General features: G+C 42.3%; 1 protein-coding gene across 2 annotated transcripts; it reads right to left on the reverse strand.

Annotated features, from left to right (window-relative positions):
• Positions 1–3935: 3935 nt before the first annotated feature.
• IL17F (interleukin 17F) lies at positions 3936–13443 on the reverse strand. 2 transcript variants are annotated; one of them, XM_082750735.1, is made up of 3 exons: positions 13331–13443; positions 5914–6116; positions 3936–4744 (listed from the first exon to the last, which is right to left on the reverse strand). In XM_082750735.1, exons 2-3 carry the CDS (start codon positions 6093–6095, stop codon positions 4504–4506), a joined length of 423 nt encoding a protein of 140 aa, XP_082606861.1. In that variant the 5' UTR covers positions 6096–6116; positions 13331–13443; the 3' UTR covers positions 3936–4503. The 2 variants fall into 2 exon arrangements, with proteins under 2 accessions (XP_082606861.1, XP_082606860.1); XM_082750734.1 differs by lacking the exon at positions 13331–13443 and adding an exon at positions 11112–11215.
• Positions 13444–17379: the final 3936 nt, after the last annotated feature.

Genomic DNA, 17379 nt, shown 5'->3' on the forward strand with positions numbered 1-17379 from the left:
TCACAAGACCACAGTTGTGCATCTGGTACTAGTAAATAGATATATATTTCTGGCAAGAGAATGAGCAGTGGGTCTCCAGTGTTTTTTGTAAATCAAGATTAATCCTGAGAACTTCCAGTGACATATGAAAGAAATGTAATCATTCTTAATTCTTGACTTCCTGACTTAATTCTTGACTTCCTTGACTTCCTGAGGGAAATCCAGCTGAACATGTACAACTCCTGGAACTCATTGAACCAAAAAATGCTTTTCTTCCAATTTGTATCAGGGGAATAGACTATAATGAACCCTTGGGGCTAATGGGGAATTTTCTTTTTTAATGTCTCAAATCTATAGCTCCCTCTATTCCTGTCAAATTAACTTAATGTGGATTGAACAAAAGATCTATATAATAATATTAACAATGTATAGATATTTTGTTTAAACCACCTTAAATTACATATGTGTGTATATAGAGATTAAATGGAGAGCATAAACTTAATAACTATGAGGAATAATATAGCTGTGGTATTTAAGCAGAGAAGTTGGCTGTGAGTTTCTCAGGGCCAAGCAAATGGGAAACATAAATTCTGTACTTGCTGAGATAAGGACTACCAGGTACTATGTACCTAGCATTTTCTGGGTACTGTATTAAGTCTTTAACGTTCTTTCTTTATTTCAATTACTTTACACTCTACTCTTTAAAATAGATATTATTCCCCATTTAACATATGAAGAAGCTGAGTCTCAGAAGGACAAAGTTGCCTAAATTCATATAACTAAAAAATGGTGGAACCAGGATTCAAAGCCAAAAGCTATGTAAGTATTAAATGCATTTTTTTCCTACCACTTCTTCCATTAGAAAGGAAAAAATAAGGAAAGAAAAAGAAAACCAATTTTGTAACCATTTTTCTCACTGTAAATTACAAGTGAAATTTCTCCCAGGGAGCATTAAAACCATAGGTGATTTTTATCTGGATGTGGGAGTAGGGGAGGGAGAGAAGGAGAGGAAAGGAAAGACAAAGAGAGAGAATATGTATTTCCCCACAGCCAAGCTATCATATATAAGAACTGGATATCAAAAGACTATGCTTTCAAGTTCCAGTGGAAAGAGAAGTTTGTCTCTCTACACATTCTGATGGCAATGCAGCACATCTGGACGACTCAACATGGACTCTTTCCCCTGCATTCAAAACAAAGGACCTCTAGTCCCAAGAAGCCAGACTCAGCAATGAAGAAGACAGGCTGCTCATTCCACCTCAGCACTGTCTCCAGTGCCAGCCAAAGACAGACTCTTCCTTAAGGGAGCCATTTACGCACGGGTGCTGTGTGCCACCTTGTGAGCTGGAGACAATGTGCAATTTCCTGAATGACAGCCAGGCCTCAAAGCATGCTGTAATTCAGGCCCTAGACCCCAGAGGGCACCATGTGCAACGTAGTTGGAGGTATGGAATGTACAGGTACTTCTGTCCCTGGTCCTACCTAGGCTGCACAGAGAAATGACTGAAACAGGGATCTACTGAAAACATTATCGAGTGCTGCAAACCCAACATGAAGAGTCATGAACTTGGAGTCATTGAGCCCCTTTCTGCCACTAACTACTTCAGGTGACCTTGAGCAAGTCACCTAATTCCTCCGGGCCTCATCTACAAATGTGAAAGTTCCACCAGGTGATCAGCAGGGGCCCATCCAGCTCTAACAATGTGAACCCACCACAGGAGAGAAACTCACCTCTCTGGTCTTCTAACCGGCCTCAGCTTTCTCATCCCTTTCATTCCCTACTACCAAAATGGTAAGATACAGTTCTGCTCTTATCTTATCTGCAATACAGTACCCAAAAACATTCATAAGTGGGCTATTTGCCTACTGTTCTTTGCCTACTGCCACGATCATTCATTCAATCATTCTTTCAAGAAATATTTATTACGTGTTCCCCACCATGTCCACACTATCCCTGGCATGTGGAACTACTTGCTGTTCCCCTAACATGCCAGGGTTTTTTGTGTCTCTGTGTTTGCTTACACTGTTCCCTGAGGTATGGAAGCCCTTCTCCCATTTTCCACTAGACCAACAGGTGTTCATCTCAGCATGTCTTTTCCTTTCTGAAATCTCCTAGATAGCGGTCGTTCTCTGTGACTTCTTAACATTTCATACCATGATCATAGTATTTAGCACATTGTTTTGAGATAACATCTGTACATGTGTGACAAGGTAATGTCTCGATACCCTTGGAGGTGTAATTTTTCCCTCTACAATTCCCTTCCTCTTTATACTTCTCCTACCACTGACACAGAGGCTTTTTTTAATGTACTATCTATCCTCAGGATAGGGCAATTACTGGTGACATCAACAGAGAGAGAATTCATTGCACAAATAGGAGCACCAAAATGGACTTGTGAGATTCATACCAAACTTATGAAGCTGATAGCTACAACAGAAAATGTTTTCTAGGGGTGCCTGGGTGGTTCAGTGGGTTAAAGCCTCTGTCTTCGGCTCAGGTCATGATCTCAGGGTCCTGGGATCCAGCCCTGCATCAGGCTCTCCACTCAGCAGGGAGCCTGCTTCCTCCTTTCTCTGCCTGCCTCTCTGCCTACTTGTGATCTCTGTCTGTCAAATAAATAAATAAAATCTTTTTAAAAAATGTTTTCTAGATTTCAAGAGCCTGAACATTTAAATATCAGTATTTATATCATAAGCAAAAGAATTCTTCATCAAGAGATGAAGAGTCAGCCTACGAGCTCCTTCATTCCCCCTTTCACCTAGACTAGAAAAAAATTACCCACACTAGAGTTAAAAATGGGAGTCAGACTTCAACCCCCTGCCTATCCTCAAGACAAGTTTCAGGGGCGAATGAGGATTTATGTCCCACTTCCTCCCTCAGACCTGGAAAGTACTGGCAATGCAGAGGTATTCTGAGCCAAAGGTAGCATTAAGGGGGAAATGTGCTGTGCCATATAGAAGCAAGTGAGGGACAAGGGAACCTCTGAGTTTTCTCCTGAGTGGCATGAAGACCAGATTCTGGAAGCTCCTGTGCCCCCAAGAGGCAGAAGATATTGATGAACGACAACCAGTGACCCTAAAGGTCCCAGAAGTCAGAATGAGGCAGATGTAAAGGGATTGCATGGCTCCAATGACTAGGGACTCTATGGATGGCCAGTCGCAACACTGTGGTCCTTCCATATGCATTTCTTACTTGTCTCTGTATCTCTGGTGACAAGCACAGTGGCCAATAAATGTTCACTTTGTAATATACTACAGCCAGGAGCATGGAGCAGTAAAGAGTTTCCAGAGAAACTGAGTTCTGTTTACACCATTTCCCTTAATTCTCCATGGAACCCCAAGCACCATTAATATTAAAATAACTATCTCATAGAAACAGAGCATAGAAGAGTAGTTGCCAGACACTGGGGGTTGGGGGCAGAGAAATGGAGGGGGGATGGTAGTCAAAGGGTACAAAGTTATTTATAAGATGAATAAGTCCTGGGAATTTAATGTGTAGCATGGTGACTATAGTTATCAGTACTAAATTGTATTCTTGAAATTTGCTGAAAGCGGACCGTAAATGTTCTCCCTATACACACATGAACGCGCGCGCGCACACACACACACACACACACACACACAGGTAACAGTGTGAGGTGATGGAAGAGTTAACTACCTTATTGTGGAAATCACTTCACTATAGAGAGAGGCAGTCATCATGCTGTACATTATAAATTTACATAATATTATTTGCCAATTTATGTCAGTAAAACTGAGGAAAGAAGTCCCCAAGATCACACACGTACACACACAGGAATGATAAAAATAACAATAATAAAATGACACAGTAGTCCTCTCATGAGGAACTGATGAGAAATTATGAAAAACAAATGACAAGTATTTAGAATTTCAAAATCTTGAGGGCCCCAAGCTTTGTGAGTACAAGCCAAGATTGGAAACAAACACCTGAAGCGTTTTTCAGTCATTAATACTTTATTATATTAATACTTGATATATTACTTTTTCTCCTAAAATTTTATATAATATCATAAATAGATGGACAGTTTCCTTACAAATAGGAGCGTGAAGCCAGCCTCTCTATGTAGCAAATCTTAATAAACATGTGTGCTAGATCCTTACCCCATCCCTCCCATGCCACCGCGCCCCGCACAGCCCCTCCCACACGCTCATATCGTGGTTACGTTTTCTGCATTTTCATCCCCACAGAACAGAATTTACCAACAGAATTCCCCGGGGAACCGCACGGAGTCACAGTGAGGGCAGGGCTAGGATGCACAAACAAGCATCCTTCCTTCTCCTGCATCCGTTTGCAAGGGTCTGGGACCGCAGAACAGCTCAGGACCAGATTCTGATTCAGAAGCGCCCCCAAAAGTTGACACTATAGGTAAGACGGAGCTTTGAGAACTCCGCGCAGGTCTTATCTAGAGGCTGATGAAGTGGAGAGGATTGGGACCACAGAGGACTTGCTGCAGAGCGCTGGGTAAGGACTAGCATTTCAGGGCTGCTTCAGCCGGCGGCCGTTCAGGCGCTCAGAGAGCGCACGATGGGGGTGACGCAGGTGCAGCCCACCGTCACCAGCACTTTCTCCAGCCGGAAGGAGCGAGAGCAGCCCCGGGGCTCCCTCCGCAGGACCAGGAACTCCTGCTGGATGGGAACTGAATTCAGGGAGCTGTCTTCCTGCCCCTCGGCATTGACGCAGCCGGAGTACCGGCACTGGGCCTCCGCAATCTCCGAGGGGAACCGGTGGGGGTCCTGCGTGATGCTACGGGGAGGGGAGCGGACAAAAGCAGATGGTGAGACGAGGGAGAAGGAAATGGGCGAATGTGAGCGCCCCGCGGTGCTGGGCGCTCACCTGCAGGGAGGCATTTCCGAAGGAGCAGTCCAGGACTGCAGCCAGATGACCTGGATCCATCCACCACCCGCTGGCAGGTGATTAACTGCCTAAGCCTGTTTCCTCCACTCTAAAATGGGAATTCTCACAGGTCTGTTTTCTTCGGACTTTTGAGGATCCTCAATGATACAAATGCACGGGAAACGCTCTGTCCTGGCATCCAATAAATGTCAGACCTTTTATTTTTCGTTACACTGTTGTCATTATGATAATTATTACTCATCCTTTGCCTAGATATATGGATCACTCGTAAATGTAAATATCTAATATGAAATCTACAAAGCCTGCTGCTTGGAAAGAAAACCGAAGCCCCAGACATCTGTGAATCCAGCACATTCTCTCAGTTTCTCCCTTCATAGTCCCCCCTCTGCTAGGCTCAAAGGCAGTAAAGTCATGCCAGCCAATTTGCCACTACACCCACTCCCTTCCTGTAGGAAGCCATGCAGGCAGCCCCTAAAGCACTTGTAATTGTCCCTGGAATCTGTTTTCATACATCTATTTGGAGCGTATAGATGGGTGCTTGGTAGTCTCAGGTCTGACACATCAGACAGTACCATGGGAGGGTACCCTGCACACCCCATCCCCGTCTTGCTTTCCCTTTCCCAAACTGTCCTTTCTTGTCCATTCTACCCTCATCCCCATTCCTTGAAGACTGATGTCTAATCTGAGTGAATCACTCCATACTGACATTTCTGGTTTCCACTTCTCCCCATGCAGGGATCATTATGTGGGCTGCTTTAAAGAGCCCTCTCTTCCAACCCAGAAAGTTTGTCAATTCCAGCATAGGGCTTTATGAGGCAGGAAAAGGCAGAGTGCCGATGAGAAGTTGGAAAGAAAATAGCAGGACCTCTGGCCACCTAGGAGGACCTAGCCCCACAACAGCAGGAAAAAATGTCAGCTCCTGAGCAAAGTGGGATTTCTGTTTTTAAGAGTAAATATTAGGGCTTTTACCTTTTTTCTATATTTTCTAAATTTTCTACATAAGAATAAATTAACATATTTTTCAAAAGAATGTGAATATCAGTCTCATTTACACTTACTTGTAGTCCCAGGGGGAGATGGAGCGGTTCTGGAAATTTGAGATGGAGATACCCCGGTTTTGCCTGAGGATGCGGATGTCAACCCTCACACTGTTATCCTCCAGAGGAGGGCACAGGGCGGCATCCCCTGCTTTGGGGTTTTTCCAAGCTGCGACCTCCCTCAGGAAGGTGAGCCCCAACATCACCAGGAGCAGGGACTTGACCTAGAAAATAGAGAAGGTTGAGTTGGTTAGGGACTCAGGTGTCATTTGCTGGCAAGGGGCACCCCATGCTTTATCTGAACTCAGGATCCCCAGTGTTTTATGGGCCCACAGCTTCTTTCTGAACGTCAGGTCCTCACCTGAAAATGGGAACAGTCACACATGAAGATACCAGCGTGCCAAACTGAGTAGTAAACTCATTATCCTGGTGATTGAGCCTCCCACAGTCTGAGAGCTCTTCAACAGTTGAACAGAAAGGTATCAGGATCTGGGACTGGGTTTAAATCTCGACCTGGCCTCATTACTGAACCTCTGGTTTCTCTTCTTTCCAACTGGATTATAATAATTGCTTTATGATAATGTTCACAAGATTAAATGTAATATTCTATATAAACCACCTATAAATTTATCTAATAAAGGATTAATAAATGATAGTTGGGTTTTTTTAAGATTTTATTTATTTATTTGACACACAGCGAGAGAAATCACAAGTAGGCAGAGAGGCAGGCAGAAAGAGAGGAGGAAGCAGTCTCCACTGAGCAAAGAACCCAATGTGGGACTCGATCCCAGAACCCTGGGATCATGACCTGAGCTGAAGGCAGAGGCTTAACCCACTGAGCCACCCAGGTGCCTGATAGTTCTTGTTTTTATTTCCAAACTAATATTTCATGAATTCTCCACAAAATCCTTCCTCTCAGCCATCCCTCCACCTAGAATACACAGTCCCACCTCTACCTATCCAAATCCTACCCTCCCATCAAGGCCTCACCCTAAGGTGGTCTTCTCCAGGAACTGTCTCTCTAAAGTCATTCATTTAGAAATATGTTCATTTTCCTTAAATCATAAAGTACTTGCCATTTAGCATTGAATGCCACAGCATTCAAGTACCATGTCTTTATTGTCTGGAAATGTACTACTTTTGTCCAGGTCAGACAGGCACCCATTGGATTATAAGTTCCTGCAGGAGAACATACCACAGAACCTGTATTCCACAAATACTTTCTGGATGAATGGAAGAGCAGGTGAGTGAATGAATGAACAAAGCAATACAGTTCAATTCAAAACATTAAGAAAAACACTGCACAAAACCAACTGCAGCCAAGTTCTGATTATCTACACTCCCTGAAAGAAGCAGGGCCATTAATGATGCACAACAACAGAGAATATGGAAACTACTTGTCTTTAGCTCTAAAACATATATTCTTTATACTTACATCGAAATATTGGTCTTTTGGTGTTACGGGAATGCACAAGGAAAGAAAGTGCTCTGTGAAGAACTAGCTAAAAGAAGAGCTACAAATCTCTCCAGCTCCCCTTTGTTGCAACCACGTTCTGCTCACCCCACCATCACCACTTACTGAGGATGGACAAAGACCATCACCATCTCTCAAAATAATGCAGAAGAGGGGCACCTGGGTGGCTCAGAGGGTTAAGCCGCTGCCTTTGGCTCGGGTCATGATCTCGGGGTCCCGGGATCGAGTCCCGCATCGGGCTCTCTACTCAGCAGGGAGCCTGCTTCCTCCTCTCTCTCTCTCTGCCTGCCTCTCTGCCTATTTGTGATCTCTCTCTGTCAAATAAATAAATAAAATATTTAAAAAATAATAATAATGCAGAATAAATAAGAGCTGAAGTTGAGTTGCTTTCATTCTCCGGGTTCAGTGTTATTCAGGCTCATACCTTCCACAGATTAAGGTGGGAGGGGTGATTAGACATCTCTGTTTAAAGGACCTCCTTTTTATATTTTGCAGATGTTAGAGGTAAAAAATGACAAGAGTATGCAGAAAGGTCACGGTGTCAATTTCCTGTACGAAGGTAGCTGATACTAAAAAGAAGTTGAAAGCAAGATCGACTCTGATAAGCCTGAAGTAAGCTGATTTGCCTTCAGATAATGGGCACTTATCTATTTTCATCTGCTACAATCATTCATTCACTCAACTTTTTCTTGACTCTGTATGTGGTAACTCAGGACACATGCTCTAAAGTCAGATGTCCATGGGGTACCTGAGTGGCTCAGTAGGTTAGGCCTCTGCCTTTGGCTCAGGTCATGATCTCAGGGACCTGGGATCAAGCCCCGCATCTGGCCCTCTGCTCAGCGGGGAGCCTGCTTCCCTCCCTCTCTGCCTGCCTCTCTGCCTACTTGTGGTTTCTCTCTGTCAAATAAGTAAATAAAATCTTTTTTAAAAAATTTTTAAATAAAAAAAATAAATAAAGTCAGATGTCCTGAGTCTGTAACTCAGTCAGGACTCTGACTAGCTGAGATTCAATTTTCTCCACCAGAAAATGTAAAGATTAAATGATATCATCCACATAAGGGAGGAAAAGCACTGCCAGCATGTGTAAGGATTAAGCACGGAGGGCTAGTAGGTCGACCTTGTCTGATGATGTACAATGGACAGGGAAGATGTGGAATTTGCCCGCATGCATCTTCTGTTAGGACAAAGCACTAAGAAATAAATTCAAAAAGTTTAAAGATACATACTTAGACCAGAGGTTCTTAGCTTCCCAAGCCTTCCAATCACTTCCTTTGATTTCTTAAGGAAATTCCTTCTGTGTGTTTCCTCTTTCCTCTTCAGTATCAAATGCACTGAGTCACTTCTAGCTTTCATTATCAAAGCTTTAAAGTCACTGTATCTTTAGGTGATATGATTCAGCAATCATTTCCATATGTCTAACAAATCACTATATTTTCTTGTGTTCTTAGAGTGTGTTAGAACACACCTTCACATCTTTGAATACTAGATTCTCACAACTCTCTCACCAGGTAGGTAGAGCTAGCATTAATTATCCCAATGAGACCAGTGAGAGTCATGCCTGGTAAGCAACAAACAGCTTGGTTGGGTTCACTAGCCTGTTGGTACCAGTTGGGGGACTCAAACCTAGGTGTCAGTACGGTTGCTATTGAAGTCCATTATTATTATCAAGATAGAGCCACTCATGATGTTTAATCCTAGCTTTATCCCTCAGGAGGAGCCACGCATTGTAAGCAATGTGGCAGCTGTGTCATAATTGCATAAATGTTGGAGGTCACAGAGCTCTTTATCAGGAAGTCAGATGATGCCTGCAAATCACTCTAGTTTTCTCCACAAAGCTTTTGATCCGAAACTGTAGATTTTAGTGGTTATGCACCAGAGGCTTTGATATGGCTCTTGCTGATTCTTAAGAATGACATACACAGCACTTCTTCTCTGAAAGGTTCAGAGCATCTTATAGATATGAATTCCTATAGGTCACCTATGAGGCAGATAAATAGGTATCACTCCTAATCTGTACAACAGGAAACAGAGGCAAGAGAACACACCAGTGAAGGTGGGCACTATCAGGACATTGACAGCCTGACTCTACTGCAAGCTCACGTGAGACCATCTGAGTATTTGTCTCCTGAACTTCTCTGTCCTGTGTGCTGACCCCTGGGTAGGAATGAGCTGCAGAGCCTGGCCAGTTTCTAGGCCTGTAGGAATTTGCCTCAACTACTTATTGAATATGTCCAACCAGCGTGCACCTCTCACCGTCTAATCCTATTCTAATGCCCTTGCACGGTCATGTTTCTTGCAGATGGCCCAACAGAGTACCTCAAACAAACCAGAAACAGAAATGGCTTTGGTTAAGCCATTAAAAAAGCTATCCTACAGATTCTTTTAGACACAATGTCTTCAAATTCAGGAATCTTGTCTCTGAACCATTCAAAGAGAAGCATACTGTACTGGATGTTGGTAAACCTAGATTCACATCCCAGTTCTTACGGACAGTACCCAGTGATGTTAAATCACTTGGTCTAATTGAGCTGTTTTTCATCTGTATGATGGAGAAAGTAGTCCCAATCTACTTCCCTCGGTTGGCAAGAGTTTCAGAGGAAAAAAAAAAATAATATTATTAATAATAATATTTAATACATTGCATGCTTTCTCTATCCTTGTTGGTTAATATATTAAAATGAACAATTTAACTAAAAACTAAGCCAGTTCAGAGTACATATCAGATTTAGTCATTTTCAATGATATCAATTAATCTCCCAAGAAAACCTCTGAGGGAAATGCCATTATTATTCCCCTATATAGTTAAGGGAATGATTGTGCACAGAGCAGCTAAGTAATTTATCCCAAATCCCACATTACTAAGTAGAGGGGCCAGGTCTGTCTGACCAAAGCCTGTGTTTCCTAACTATTGCACTTTGCTGCATTTCTGATATTCTCTACAATACATAAATATAACATAGTGCTAACATCACCATATGCCATGACCTTTTATGAAATCCAAGCTCTTTTAAGTTATAGGACTTGTAAATGGAGGGAAAAAAAGAGGACTATTTAAGCCCAAAATATGGCATATAATTTCTCAAGCCCTGTTTTCAAGGCTCCTCTACATTATATTCTTCCCAGTCTGTACCTGACTAATGCCGGGCGAGATTCTAAACCCAGGAGAAGTAGATTTCCATCATACTAACATCTCTATCTCCTCCTCCATGAGGAATGAAACAATGCAAAATTCATCAGCTCTCTGAGACATAACAACTTTCCCTCCTCTGGGAGCTCTCCAAAGTTCAGTACTGAGGGGTTTCACTTCCTTCATCCTGGGCATTCTGTCTCCTTGTAGTCTTAAGGGAATCACTAAAGCTTTTGGAACTGCACTTTCCTCGGCAAAAATACATATGTACTATCCTAAAAGGCTGGAAGTCCCCGTGATGAGCTAAGAGTTTCAGACCAATCTAAGTCTATCATGGTGGCTGCAGGGGAGACCATGTCCACCTGTCTCTGCCACACCGGACGTGAGTTACCAGCTACCCATGCAAAAGCCACCCTATGAAGACCTATGTTTTGCACCTCATTATAACTTCTAGGTATTTGTTCTTTTTCTCCACCAGACAGGGGTCAAAATTAAAGTCAGTTCTGCCTTTAAGAAATGTCCCCAATAAAGACACCAATCAGGCCTAATTCCCGAGGAATCTGCTCTCCTGAAACCCTAGGGATGACAGCTGCAAAAGAAAGAATTATTTTTACTCACCATGGCCATGTTGCGCAGGAAGGGCATCATCGTTTTGCTCTGGTTGCCTGCTTTGTGTAGTAAATTCTTCCTGTGTGTGTGTCACCCTGTATATGCCTGTGCTGTGTCAATGAGAGTACCTGTCGGTTTTATACCAATCACTGTCCTTATTTCGATTGACCTCCTTACTGTCTTAGTTGTGGTTACCCCAGAGTTACTGACGAATGTAGGTTTTTTTTTTTTCTATTCCACTTCCTGAAGGGGAATCAGAGAGGGACCCTAAAAGGGGATGACGGAAAAAGGACCAAATCTTCCTTTTCTTCCACCCCTCCTTGTCCTCAAATTATAGCAAAATTCTTAACTTACTACAGAGATGAACCAAATTACAAATTGCTGCCATGATCTTTTATGTTCTTCCCCAAATGGCTAACGACTCTTGTCACGCACCCTATGTTCTACTTTCCAGTCATGCGGTATGAACCACAATTTAAGAGGGAGATATGTCATCCTTAGAGGGTCCTTGGTATTAAATGAGAGGACTATTTTTAGCTCTATTTTATAAATGGGAAAACAAAACCAAAGAAATTAATGACATCAGGAAGAGATTCAGAATTATATCCTCAGGTAGCTTCATAGATTCCCTGAACAAATTCTATTTTAATCCCATGCTTAAAATCCTACTTATGCTTAATAAGTAATAATTTTCATAAAACATATAATTGACCATTGTCTTGGCCATGCTGACTGAGGATTTTTTTTTTTTTTAGCAGAAATGAATTAGCAAGTAGAGCCTTTGAATGCTCTAACATAATTTTTAATGACCTACAGAAAGTTAATTTTTCTCTGTTCCATTTAAGTCAACAAAGTTTTATTAAGTATATACTATATGTCTGGTAACGTATTTTAGGGATACACAGATACTTCTAAATTAACAGGGGGTTTTTTTGTTTGTTTGTTTGTTTTTGTTTGTGTTTTGGGGGTTATTTGTCTCCAGTAAGATCAGGGGGAAATTACACATTCCTTTAAAAAGGCAGACTCCCTGGATGGCTCAGCGGGTTAAGCTGCTGCCTTCGGCGCAGGTCATGAACTCGGAGTCCTGGGATCGAGCCCCGCATCGGGCTCTCTGCTCAGCAGGGAGCCTGCTTCTTCCTCTCTCTCTGCCTGCCTCTCTGCCTGCTTGTGATCTCTCTCAATAAATCTCTCTCAAATAAATAAATAAATAAGGCAGGCTCAGTGGGTTAAAGCCTCTGCTTTAGGCTCAGGTCATAATCCCAGGGTCCTGGAATCGAGCCCCGCCTCAGGCTCTCTGTTCAGCAGGGAGCCTGCTACCTGCCTCCCACACCCCCCCCCCCTGCCCCACCACCTGCCTCTCTGCCTACTTGTGATCTCTATCAAATAAATAAATAAAATCTTTTTTAAAGTACAATAAAAAAGCAAGGCATATTCTAGCAGGTAAGTTATCTTTCTCTATCACAACATGTTTGAAAAACTTTCCTCCATTTTCTTTAAGTGGAGGAAATGAAAAGAAATCAGCTCTTGGGTTCTTTGGAAGGCGCTCCAAGACGGATTGAAATTCTTCTGTGCTCATGAGCTTTCATCCACATCTCTCCTCCCCATGCCTACAGATTCTTCTCTACACACTACCCAGACCAATGAGGAGTTTAACTCCTATAAGAAGGCTCCCTTGAATCATCCCCTCAGGCATCTTTCCCTTCCTTCTGACCTCTGTGCTCATATTAATCTATTTCATACTTGTGAGTATGCTTTAGGAGGGTTTTCTGAGGACTTAGGGTAACTTTGGTTCCTTCTCCCCAGTGATCTCTACCAGCCTCCTTCTCTAAATATACATCCCCAAATCTATGACCTAAATTAAAACTGTACATTTTCTATACATACACAGATTCAAGATAAGTTCCCTAGTTGACCGTTTCCAACCAGACTGAAGATCCTGAGCCCGACATATAGAGAATTTTCAAGGCCAGGCCAGATATGTCCTTCCATGAACTCAGGGAAGCTAGCACATAAATCAAGAGCCATGTTTTCAAAATTGCTAATTATCAATTGTGCTACCAGAGCAATATATTCAATAGACCCTTCAAAGAATATTAAATTGAGTTACTCTCTTTCTTCAGTGGTCTCTTCTCCATTTAGAGCCAAATCGTAATGCATAGAAGACTACACCAGCTCTCTTGAAAGAAGGAGCAAGTCACTTTGAACGAAGAGTACATAATTCGGGGCACCTGGGTGGCTCAGGCAGTTGAGCATCTGACTCTTGACTGCAGCTCAGGTCATGATCTCAGGATCGTGAGATCGAATCCCGTGAGGGGCTCTGCGCTCAGCATGGAGTTTGCTTGGATTCTCTCTCCCTCTTCCTCTGCTCCTTCTACTCACACTCTTGATCTTGCTCTCTAAAATAAACAAATACATACATACATACGTACACACAATCTTTAAAGAGTGCCCAATTCAACACAAGACGATTTGCTGCATTGCAGAGGAGAATTAAATGGCCCTTTATGTAAGACGGAAACTGACCTTTTATATCGAGCCATCACAAAGTTTTCCCTCATCAAGATAAAAGTAAGTAACTCACCAGGATGTCAAACTAGTAACCAGCTATCACCAAGTTCAAACTGAATTAAAAGATCCAGATCATCATTTCGGCTAACATTTAGTAAGTACTTGTTACACTGTAAATTATGTGCCAATACTAAGGATACAATAATGAATATATGATTAATACACAATTGGTTATGGTGGAAGCCCGTCATGACTACCCATGTACCACCCATGACCCAAGCTGTTACCTTTCAGAGTTTCAGTCATACAGATGGAGCCGTCACTCAACTCACTGACCACCAGGACACTCTACACCCAAGTCCAAGAACCCACAGAAAGAGATGGAAGAAGATGTTGTAGTTCCAAGAATGAGTTACACACAGCCTCACATGTGGTAAAATATTATATCTGGTCAAACATTCAAGTTAGCAAGATTTTTTTATGCCGTACCATGTGCCAGGGAGCCATGCTACATATTTTGAGGGCTAGTCTTACTGGAAATAGACGTGCAATTTTAGTCTCTACCTTAATGAATTTAAAATCTAGTTAGGGAAGGAAATCAGATATGCCAAATTAACTGATAAGATAATAACATGAGAGGCCTAGGATATTGAGAGTTAAATGTACACATTTAGCTTACATTGGAGAGACTTTGTCCTTTAAAAAAGTACATCTAGGGGCTCCTGGGTGGCTCAGTTGGTTAAGCGGCTGCCTTCGGATCAGGTCATGATTCTGGAGTTCTGGGATTGAGCCCCACGTCAGGCTCCCTGCTTAGCTGAGGGGCTGCTTCTCTCTCTCCCTCTGCCTGCTGCTCTGCTTACTTGCGCTCTCTCTCTACCTGTCAAATAAATAAATAAAATCTTAAAAAAAGAGAAGTACATCTAATCAAGCTATGCAATCATAATCTGGCAGTATATGTGTGGATATAGAAATTGATCCCTAGAAGAGAGGAGCACCACAGCAAAAGGCTAAAATAGCAGAATGATGGGGCAATGGTAGGCTAGATTAACAAGGACCCAAGTTGCGCAATGGCAAAACAGTTAGGAAAATTATTACCCGCGATAACCTAAAGGTACAATAAGAGCTGTAGAGGAAAAGATTGGAAAACAGAAGTTTAGTTGTGTATATCAGATGCTGTTGTCTTTATTTGACAAGATGCTGTCGCTTATTTGCCAAGAAAGAGTTGGCAAGTTTACAAACGAGAAGGAAGAGAATGAAGAGAGTCCAGAAATTTGGAGCCTTAAAAAAAAAAAACACAGGGCGCCTGGGTGGCTCAGTAAGTTAAAGCCTCTGCCTTTGGCTCAGGTCATGATCCCAGAGTCCTGGGGTCGAGCCCCACATCGGGCTCCCTGCTCTGCAGGGAGCTTGCTTCCTCCTCTCTCTCTGCCTTCTTCTCTCTCTGCCTGCCTCTCTGCCTACTTGTGATCTCTGTCTGTCAAATAAATAAATAAAATCTTTAAACAAACACACACACACACACACACACACACACACACACACAACACCCAACTATTTCTATCCTCCAAAAACAAAAGACTGAAAAGGCCTTTCAAGGGAGAAATGCCCAATAAAACTTTCAACCAAATAAACTTCCTATAGGCAAGAATCAAAATGAAGCATCTAGTGAATGCCTTTAATTGGGTAAAAGGACTCAGAATAAAGAATTTAAGGGTATAGTTCTAGTAATCTACCACTAAATCAAGAGAGGGAGAGAGAATTACAGGAATGAAAAAGCAAAGAAATACAGAGTTCTAGGAATTATACCATGAAAAGAACCAACTTAGATAAAAGTTTACTAAGTTTTTGAGAGTTCTCAAAGTTAGTCACAAACCAGCTCTCAGTCCTGTTACCAACCAGGAGCAGGAAGTAAGGCCCCAAGGAAGGTATATTCACCAACACTGTTTCAGATGAGGCCAGAGATTACTGGGGGGAGAAAACTCCCAGGAACCACAGGTGCCCTTGGGAGGTGGGCCCCTCTCCAAAAACAGAATCAGGGTCTAATCAAACATGCCCTGGCTATGGGATCCCCACCATGTCAACCAAGCAGGTTTATAGGTTGCTATAAACAAAAACTATTATGCACCTCCCATTCTTTCTCTTTCCAAATCAAAGTGTTCTACCCCAGTCTAAACTGACTGATAGAAACAAGTAATTTTACAGGCGTTTCTGTTTCTTTTCATTTTTTTTTAAAGATTTTATTTATTTATTTATTTATTTGACAGACAGAGATCACAAATAGAGAGGTAGGCAGAGAGAGAGAGAGAAAGAGAGGGAGAAGCAGTCTTCCTGCTGAGCAGAGAGCCCCATGCAGGGCTCCATCCCAGGACCCTGGGATCATGACCTGAGCCGAAGGCAGAGGCCTAACCCACTGAGCCACCCAGACGCCCCTATTTTCATTTTTTTTTTAATCGGAGCTCTGACTCCTTATCAAAATAGCCAACTAAATGATAGTACCAATATACTAGGTCTACAGAATAAGGAATTAAATGCAAAAAATAAACTGAGAGGATCATTTACTGTCTTATTCACTAAACACAAGCTATTAGTATATAATTTACTTTAACCTCAGTCTTACCTCTGAATGATATTAAAACACTGCCTTCTAATTTCCCTGAAGCACTTATTTATGTTAGTCAGATCCTTCTGAATACAGGTTAAGAACATTGGGTCAGAATGCCCTCAAAACGTTATGGCTTTTGATGCCCATCTTCAAATTTCTTACAGCTCTTCTCCTCCTCGACCATAAAAGTTCTTCCTCTGCCTAGGCTATTCAAACAAATCACACACATGGTTTATTTGCATTTTTAGCCCTGGATCATTTAGAGAGTCCATATCCCATGCTTCCCTCTTATAACCTGACCTCTCCGTCCCCTGTTGAAGAAAACCATGTGGCAGTGTGACTGCGTCTGTGACAGGTGTACAGCTACAGACCGCACAAACTCTACACAATCCTTTTTACCTCTTTTTACTGCAGAACGTTATTTCCAGTTCCAGGATTCTTTCATTCGGTTTTTACCTATTTTGTTTGAAGCTGAATTTCAACTCATTATGTGCTTTCCAGAATCTCCAGAAAATCACACTCCACAGCAACCTACCCCCCCTCCACTTTTTAAGTGGAACACCCTTTCACTGTGAAGATTTTCAGGAACAAAACAACTTTACTTTTGATTGAACCCCTAGAAAGAGCTTCTTTTAATGATCATGTGTCAATGAAAATATTGTATCAGGATTTTCACACGCTTAAGTCTGTGGGCATAAGAATTATGTGGGGCTTAGTTCAACAGGGATAAAAAATACAAAAAGCCCTCCTTTCATTCTTCTCTGTGTTTCAATGTGTGTGTGTGTGTGTGTTCTTTCTAAAAAAAAAAAAGTACAGGGGCACCTGAGTGGCTCAGTGGGTTAAAGCCTCTGCCTTCAGCTCAGGTCATGATCTCAGGGTCCTGGGATCGAGCCCTGCATCAGGCTCTCTGCTCAGTGGGGAGCCTGCTTCCTCCTCTCTCTCCGCCTGCCTCTCTGCCTACTTGTGGTCTCTGTCTGTAAAAGCAATAAATAAAATCTTTTAAAAAAATTAAAAATTAAAAAAAGAATTCCTGATCCTCTGAGGAAAAAATGAACCTGTGTGAAGAGTTGCAGTGCAGAGAGATGAAGGAAGAGGACTGGAGACAAAGTTGATGAAGAAGGAAAGTAAAAGGGAAGGGAACGACGTGGCAAAGGAGTTTCCCCATGGTAC

Source organism: Mustela nivalis (genome assembly GCF_964662115.1).
Source record: "Mustela nivalis genome assembly, contig: HAP1_SCAFFOLD_1781, whole genome shotgun sequence".
Classification (NCBI taxonomy): Eukaryota; Metazoa; Chordata; class Mammalia; order Carnivora; family Mustelidae; genus Mustela; species Mustela nivalis.